This window comes from Miscanthus floridulus, chromosome 2 (assembly GCF_019320115.1).
Source record: "Miscanthus floridulus cultivar M001 chromosome 2, ASM1932011v1, whole genome shotgun sequence".
Lineage (NCBI taxonomy): Eukaryota > Viridiplantae > Streptophyta > Magnoliopsida > Poales > Poaceae > Miscanthus > Miscanthus floridulus.
The window spans coordinates 159,247,007-159,256,190 of record NC_089581.1 but is presented as its reverse complement, the minus strand read 5'-3'; the positions used below and the strand labels follow the sequence as shown (position 1 = coordinate 159,256,190).

General features: G+C 44.5%; 1 protein-coding gene across 1 annotated transcript; it reads left to right on the top strand.

Annotated features, from left to right (window-relative positions):
- Positions 1 to 2,560: 2,560 nt before the first annotated feature.
- On the top strand, positions 2,561 to 8,547 carry LOC136534731 (acyl-CoA-binding domain-containing protein 5-like). Its single transcript, XM_066527117.1, has 5 exons — positions 2,561 to 4,070; positions 6,566 to 6,671; positions 6,793 to 6,875; positions 7,193 to 7,254; positions 8,211 to 8,547. The coding sequence occupies exons 1-5, from the start codon at positions 2,710 to 2,712 to the stop codon at positions 8,237 to 8,239; spliced, it is 1,641 nt and encodes a 546-aa protein (XP_066383214.1). The 5' UTR covers positions 2,561 to 2,709; the 3' UTR covers positions 8,240 to 8,547.
- The last annotated feature ends 637 nt before the right edge of the window (positions 8,548 to 9,184 follow it).

The window sequence follows — 9,184 nt, the reverse complement described above, 5'->3', positions numbered from 1 at the left end:
TACAATTTTTTTATTGCGTGGTGTGTATAAGGATAGATTAAATTGATGCTCTTAATAAGGAACTTTTATACTAGGCCCCGTTTAGCTGGTAGAATTTTGGTTGAAACTGGCTAAAAACACTGTTCTGGCTGAATTGTTGTGAGAGAAAAACACTGTTTCGGCTAAAAAAAGAAGTTGAACAAGTCGAATATGAGGTAAGTCGAATGGAGCTCTAGTGTCTTATATTCATGCCTATGCATTTGTTTGTTTCTGTTGATTGCACGGTTTGTAGAGGTTCCGTTGCGGAGGTTCCGCGTTGCGGAAGTTTCGCACCAGGATACGGAGGTTGCGTAGACTTACAACTTAGTAACTTTTTAAGTAAATGAACTATTATTAGCATCATGTTTATCCAGATGTTGATAACATCTTGCACACCACACATGCAAGACACGGAAAAGTTTCGGCACTCGCTGCCAGCGTGCATTGACCTCCACGTGGTTCGGCAGTACTAGGCCTACTACGTACTACTCCGTGCACGGAGTCCGGCTGGGCTTAGTTGGCCGATGGTAGTCCAGTAAGGTTACTGTATAAATCGGGCCTTTTGGCCCACTAAGCAATTGTGGCCCGTTATTTATTTCTGTATTTTCCATTTTTTCTAGGCCCATGGACACTGATTTTTTTTTTGAAAAAAATCGCAACATGCTCTTAGTGCTTCTACGTAGGAAAGGATATGCTCGATCCTATGTTCCAAACGTCATGAACAGTACATAAATGGAGGAATCTTTGATTCTTGTACTTCTCCTTTAAGCCCCGTTCGCTTCGTTGAAAAAATAAGCCGAAACACTGTTACAGCTGATTTGTTGTGAGAGGAAAACATTGTTCCAGTTAAAAAAACCAGTTAAAAAGTACGGATTATAAGAGAAGCGAACATGGCCTTAGAAATTTTATACAATCCTAAATGGGCTAGAGACTTTAGAAGTTCGGCCTGTTCGGTTGGCTGGTTCGTATCGTTGCTGGTTCGTGAAGAAGTACTGCTGGCTTGTTTGTGTGAGAGAAAAATACTGTTCCGGCTGGAAATTTACGATCGTTTACGACAAGCCACGGCCAAACGAACAGGCTATAGGTTTAGGGCGTTTGGATTTATTTATTGCCAACTTGCCTTGCCTCATCATGCTGGGCTAGCCTTGCCTCCGAATTGGGTAGCTCAGGTGAGCAAGAAAAAATTGAAGAACAAAAAACAAGACATGCTAGCTGGGCAATCAAACCCTTTGTCCAAGATCCAAACATGCATGCCCGTAATCTCTAAGCCCTTGTTTAGTTCGCGAAATTTGGAATTTGGGGCTACTGTAGCACCTTCGTTTTTATTTGGCAAATAGTGTCCAAACATTGACTAATTAGGCTTAAAACGTTCGTCTCGCAATTTCCCACCAAACTGTGCAATTAGTTTTTTCTTTTCGTCTACATTTAATGCTCCATGCACGGGCCGCAAACATTCGATGTGACAGGTACTGTAGCAACTTTTTAGACTTTGGGGTCCAACTAAACAAGGCCTAAACACGCATCATTGTTGGGATCAAATTTGTGGTGCCATTGTAGCATGGTCTATGAAAGAGGTCGTCTCTAGGCACATGGCTCGAGGAGGACAAAGAAATACGTGGTTGCCTCCTATTTGCTACTATGCGATGAATAGTTCATAGCGTGTTTGGTTTGCCGATTCGTTCCATCCAGCATCAGGTGGACCCGTTGACAATAGAATAGGTTCATCCGACATTTTTTGCGGAGCGAGCCGGTCCTCTGCGATCACTTGCAATTTATTCTACGGGGAATCAACAGATGACGGACAAGGCACTTCCATGCCAGAAACCAAACAGCATCGACAGCTTCCGTAGTAGTTTCGGATCATTTCGGAATACCTCACGCCGCAAACCAAACATGCCATTAATGTCCCATTATCATCTATAAGCGCCCTTCACGAATTTAGCTCGTGTATTAGGACTTAACTTATCATGGAAGTACTTCTACACGGTACGGTACATAATACATAGCCATTGACCCTAACGACGAAGACAGCGATATATGGCTGTTGGTACTGAACTGTTTTCTTCGTTAACAAGTTAGCGGTGACCTATGAGTGCACTCAGGCGCAGCTGGTGTAAATTCCGCATAGAGGTATCTTGTGCAACTCATCTTGTGCTCGAAGGGAAAGGCGGCGTCACCGACAAGCAGAGGCCCAACCATTGCCGCTCCTATGCAAAGCGAGCGGTGCCTCCATGGCCCCATCTGCCTTGCTCGGTGCCGGTAGCTCGTCCCTACGCCGCGAGGCCGGCAGGCCCGAGGGGAAGCGTGCTACATGGAGCACACGATGACACGAAATCCCCTTACGCCTGACGGCGTCGGCATCCTCATTTCCAACTCCTAGCAGCAGCTCCCAGACGAAATGACTTTTTCGGCGTCGCCCGCCCTCGCCATCGCCCATCTCACCCCCGCGGCCCTCGTGGCGATCGTATCCGTCCGAATATGCCTTGCTTTGGCTTTGGCGCCCCACCATCCCCCTTTACTCCCCCACGCCCACCCACCGATTCGTTCGACCTCGTCTCTCCCCTTCTGCTTCGCCTTTTCCCCCTCCTCTCTCCCCTGTCCCCTCCCCCCCTCCGCTCCGTCCCCAGCCGAGCGAGAAAGCGAAGGGGCCAAAAAAAGCCGCACCGGCTTCCTTTTCCACCACCCGGAGAGATGGAGCTGTTCTACGAGCTGCTCCTCACGGCGGCGGCCACCCTCCTCGCCGCCTTCCTGCTCGCCACGCTCTTCGCCGCCAATGATCCCCCGCGCCGGACCGATCGCGCCGCAGCCGCGATCGCCGAGGAGGTGGCGGCGGAGGAGGACAGGATCATCGAGGTCGACGAGGTGATGATGCGTAGCGAAGGGAGGGCGGCGGTGGCGCCGCCGGAGGGGTGGGTCGAGGCGGAGAAGGCGCCGGCGGTGGTCGTCGCGGAGGTGAAGGAGCCGGAGAGCTTGCCCGAGGAGGAGGGGGTTCCCGTGAAGGCTGTTCAGCAGGTGCGCCTTGATGCTGGACTGGAGGACGGGGAGGACGCCGGTGGCGGCGTGAAGCGGCCTGATTTGACCTCCGCAGCTGTTGTGGCGGCGGCGGGTGCTGAGGCGAGCCTGCAGGTGTCGGGCGCGCCTAGGGAGGTTTTTGATGTGGTGGGGTTGGAGGAACGGACCGTGCAGGATGTTGCAGTGAAGCAGCATGATCTGGGCGCTGAGGTTGCTCTTGCTCCCGTTGAAGTTCTCGAAGCAGGACCGGACAAGCAGGGAGTAGAAGTTATTGGAGTTGCGCAAGTGCTTCCCTTGGAAACAGAAGCTGTTGAAGTGAGACAGCACCATCTAGTTGCCGAAGTTGCTCCTGCTGAAGATGTTCTTGACGTGGGATTGGTGGACAAGAGTGTACAAGCTATCGAAGTGAGGCCGGATGAATTGGATTCTGAGACTGCTCTTGAAGAGATTCTTGATGTCGTATTGGAGAAGAAGGGAGAGCAAGCAGTTGAAGTGAAGGAGCACGAATTGCCTGCAGGGGCTGCTCCACAACCAGTTCTCGATGTGCCATTGGCAGAGAAAAACGAGCTTAAACATCATCAGCCCGTTGAAGAAGTTGCTGAGGTACATGAGGAAGTGCAGTTCAAGGAGGAAGCTAAATGTGAGGCCCATCCAGGTGATCAACAAGAAGAACTGGTTCCTGAAGAGGAATCGGTGGCAAGGACAATTGATGATGTGAATGTTAGCCATGAATGTAGCTTTATTGATAAAGTGGTTACCGAGTTGCCTGCAGAGGCAGTGACATTGCAAGGGCTGCTGAAGGATGACCCTGAGGCAGACATGGAGTTTGAGGAGTGGGAAGGGATCGAGAGGAGTGAAGTGGAGAAGAGGTTTGGTGCGGCTGCAGCATTTGCTGCTAGTGGGGCTGGGGCGGCTGCCCTGTCAAAGCTCGATAGTGATGTGCAGCTGCAGCTTCAAGGTCTCCTCAAGGTTGCCATTGACGGTCCCTGTTATGATTCTGCGCAGCCACTTACATTGAGACCTTCATCTCGTGCGAAATGGTATTCATCTCTTCTTTCTATGACCCTGGCTACATTTATCAATGTTACACTGTGTTAGGTTATAGCTTAACGATAAGCAAACCCTGGCCTGGATGTCATCAACACTGGAGTACCGATCCTCTTCTATATTTGTATCAAGGCAGAGCAAGAGTAGCATACTAGTATTTTTCAGTAGGAATGAATCACAACACATAAAAAAACCCTATTGAAAACTAGTTTGTGCTTCATTATCTCAAAGCTGTCAAAAGTTGTATCCAGGAGATCTGGTACAGTTTAAGTGGCTACAGTATAATAGGCATCAAATTCTTCAATACTGTTAGTATATTTTTTTTTCTAGTTCAGAGATCACTTGTAGACTTGTCTGTTAATGACTCTGCTTGGAAGGCCAAAAGCAACCTTTGCACCAGCTTCAGCATCGTTTTAGCTATTTAGGTAGACCAATGTGAACCGCACATCAGGCTCTGGCTTTCTGCTTATAAGCCACCAGATGCTAAGCTGAGGAAACAAGTTCAAATCACTGAAGCTTACTGAAGTAAATAGCAATTGATCTGTTTCCATTGCTGATAAATCATGTTTACTGAAGTAAGCCTGAAATGAATAAGTGCAATATCATTTTGGTCTGAAGGACTTGCATTTTGGAGTGTTATTGACTATTGATTTCATCAGATGTGAGGTTTATGCCAATACGAAAGCTGTGATATGTATAATTTGACATGATTAGGTTATGCGGCGTCTATGTTTAAGAGCTTGGGGTACCTGGTTGGAATAGGATTTATGACAATTCTGCGCTTCAAGTTTTGGGTTTCCTCTTTTCTTCTTGGTTCTTGAAATTGGGTTCATCAGCTTCAGAGAAGCATATAGCTCCTTTACAGAAGAGCAAAGGAAGCATATAAAGTTGGAGCTATATATACCTTGCCTCCTTTGTGGCAAAGAGAATATTGCACTTCCCTGCATGAGACAACGAGAATCCACGCTTCCTTCTCAAATTTGGTCATGGTAGTACCTTTTAAATTTTGAATGTCTTATGTCTTAAAAAATATTTGTCCATGATGCTGCATGGTTGATAGGATTATGTTTTGAATTTCCAATAAACTACGAATGAAGGTAAGTGTAATGAATAAAATGTAAAAACAAAATATAGAAGTCAAAATCATGTAGGTGGATCTGGTGCAATGATTGGGTGAAATTACAATCCTGAATCAACTGAATTGTGTTGATTTGTTTAGTTTAGGCATAATTGACAGCAACTAGTCACTGCCAACCTCTGTCTGAGCAAGTTTTGCCCTTTATGTAGTCGGGGAAAAAATTGTCCCTATACGAGTTTGCATATAATAGGTAACCAAGGTAAAGCCTCCCATCCAGTTACCCCAGCAGTCATCTCTTCAGTGTGTCATCAACATGTTAAAGCTTGTTTGTCCATATAAACATGCTTCTCTATATTGAGCTTGCAATGTATTGATGTGACGCATTCCATTTCAAGATAGGGTTGTTGTTTGATGCAGCGCCTTGTTCTGGTTTTGCAATAGTTTTTGTCCGGCCGAATTCTGAGGCCACTCCAGATAATATCCTGTGCCAATTGTTGTGCATGAGAGCACTATATTTAGATATGCTTTATCCAGCTAATCATCACTTTATGAGCAATCTGTACAGTACCTTTTTTTTTTTTTTTTGCCAAAGATAGCATAGCATTTAGAGGTAAAAAAATAAGACATCTTGGTCAAAGAAACCACTAACTGTTGGTTTGCTTCAGAGTTCAGAATGGATTGTTGTTGTGACGTGTCAGAAAATTCTGCTATGAGCCACCGAACTGGAGCAACGAGCATAGAAAGACGCACTAATATGTTTTGCACATGGACACCAATTAATACAGCTTCTCTTATTTCCAATTCTTATTTTTTGTTGGACCAATTAAGTGGCTCCAACCAACCTGTTATACATCTAACTACCGAAGTTATCCCTTGGAGTGAGAAGAATAATATATGTGCTATAAACTATGGACTGATGGTCAGAAGTATTGAATAAAAAATTTAACATACCTAACCGGTCTACATGATGTAACATGACAGATATCTTGCGCCTATTTCTGGTAGACTGATGTGTATCTCTTTACGTCTTGGGAGCTGTCAATGTTCCACTAATTATATTTTTGTATGCCCACAAGTAGAGCTAGAGTTAACCTTGCGATAAGTGTATAATGGCTATGTGTATGTGTTTTTATTCCCAACAATCCAGGGAATATAGAAGTCTGAAATAGAGTTAAGGAAAGACATGAGATATCCTATAAGAGAAAAAATTTGGCAATCCTTCTATTTTTTGGACATATGTTGTCAGTTGTCACCATTCTGAGTGTCTTAAAGCATAAAAGAAATGGTGAAATAGTACATTGTAGAAATTATCTGCTAGGTTTGATCTGTGCCTAGATATTCTGTAAAGATACGCACAAAGAGTGGTAATACATAATGATTACTACCAATGATCATTTATTGTTTTCTCAGGGCTGCTTGGCAGAAGTTAGGGAATCTGAACCCTGAGATTGCTATGGAGAAATACATGAATCTTTTATCAGAAACAATTCCAGGGTGGATGAGGAGTGAAACCTTGGTAATTTATTATTATATGCTACCCTTGAAATGTAGACTTTGGTTTCCGTACACGTATTTTCTGCTTCTTCGATTGGAGAAGAGTGCTTAAAGGTTAACAGTGTATGCATGTTATACTCTAGGACACAGAGAACGCTGGCAGTTTATCTGTGGAGACTATCTTAACAACGGTGACTGCTACAAGTGATCAACGGAACAATCAAGGGTAATTTACTACTCCCTTCGATCAAAATACGTGTCTCATTTAGGACATCAACACTTTGTACAGTGTGAAGCTTTAACCAACAATTTCTATGAAAATATGCGATTTCAGAGAAAGTTAATTCGATATTTTGGAAGAACTTATGATAAATCTAGCTACATATATCTTACATTGTCCATCCAGGTATACATTATGGTCAAGGTAAAATGTTCCAGTCATGAATGGTAGCTCTGATGTGACATAGTACGATAATATTTTTAGAACAAGTGCATATACAAAGGTTTGTGCGTTACTTTCTGCTGTGGATGAATTTCTTACAGGAATGAAGATAGTTCTAGCATAGGTGAAGGTCGTCCAATAACTTCCCCTAACCCAGATAAAGGTATGTAACTTCACATATATTTGACACTGGCAGGATTTTTCTTGAATCTTGATCCTAGAGAAAGGAAAACATATTTATCGTGCCGCTATTACTATTGGATGGATTGGATCAACAATTGCAACCTATTTTTTTTCTATTTGCTATCAGTATTTATCTGGAAAGTTGCTGATTATAATTCTCATGCCAGACATATAGTATTTTCTTTCCTTAGGTTAATATTGGTTGCAGTGTTTTAGTTTAATTCATCACAGTAAATAAAATTATCCTTATTCCTAAGTCAATGGTTTTAGAAATTGTAGTATTTTTTTTCTTGGGTTTGTGTTTGTGTTTGACTGCTCCTTTAATATGTTTTATGATTTATTCGAGGGAAATTGGGACCCCACTTGCAAGTTAGGGTGGGAACCCCATGTACATCTCAATCGTTACGTTCTAGCACCTGCAATTTTGATCTGTCTTCATATTCCCCTCTCGTGACTGTTGAAAAGCCGGTATAATTAATCTTTGGCCTCTAGCATGGCCCACGCCCGTGTTGTCCCACATACCATGAAGAGGTGCTAGATATGTTTCTCACATTAATACTTTTGCTAAAGCTTTCTCAACTGGGAGAATTATAAATGACAATGATGGAACCCAAACTCAGAAAAAATGTAGTCGGTAGATGCTCCAAAGCCTACAAAAACATTTTGGAATTCCTGTTGGGGATAAGGCAACTCAGCAGTGAGACTATGTGATAACTATATATATTGATTCTTCGTCGACGTGCATACAGGGTATTTAAAAACATATAAAACACAATAAAAACATATAAACTTACAGGCATTACACGATAAAGGATTTTTTATGAGACACGATAAAGAATTGTGATGCAGGTCGGTATTTGAAAGCCCCCTTAGCTTGCAGATGGGCTGTTGCAATTTTCACCTTCATTCGATTCTGACATCCCCGTAAATTTTCAGGCCAGAGCTCTGATATCCCTGCTGAATGAAGGCGATACTGATAAAATATTCTTGCATCAATGATTCCAGCCCATTGCTGAGATCATTATCGATGCCTTCGTCATAAAATTAGATTTGTACAGTTGTGGTGGTTGTGCTAATGGTAGTGCTATGATGATGTTGGTTCGTGTATGTATATGACTGTATATATTGTAACTGCTGCTGCCTGTATATTTGGCCAGTTGCAGACTTGTCATCGGTTGTGGTCAATACTAACGTTACCTCTGGTAACTGATAAGTGGTAATTGTATTTGTTACCACGTAGTTTGGAACGAAGAATTTAAGCGGTTCAGGTAAATTCGTCCGATTTGGAGTTGCATTGTAGGGCTGCTGTTATCGAAAAAACTTCTCAAGCTATTATCTTCATCTGAATGGTTGAGGAATCAGGAACACTTCAGATTCTTGAGGCTGTCACCGTGACACTGGTAAAGTGACAATGCACTTTACATGTCGCGGTCGTCTCATCCTGCCATTTTCCGGAGCAGAATGGACTCGTGGGGCCAGAAAAGCTCCGAGGCTTGGCAGGACGCCTGGCATCAGAACAGCGCCAGCCGCGCCATGGAGAGAGACGAGCAAAAAGTGCACACACGTAGGCTCCACCAGAGAAATATACTTGGCACGGGTCGTCCGATGACACAGCCGGTGGAGTACTACGTTCTGGGACAGAAAGGCCCGATGAAATCTCGGCCACGAATTGCCCGAGTCACATGACCCACAAGAGCACGGGCACGGTAGCCGAGCTGTAATTGTCCAACGCCCGCGGCTGCAAATCCTGCAGCAAGTGTCCGTCCGCCCGCGCGCGAGCACGGTCCCCGCCCCCCGGCGCCCAGCCTTATCCGGCGTCGTCTTTCCACCGCTAGTCAAACATACCCCGTGGCCGCCTGGCCGGGCTCGGGCTCGTGCACGCCCGTGAATCCGCCGAGGCGTACCCCTCG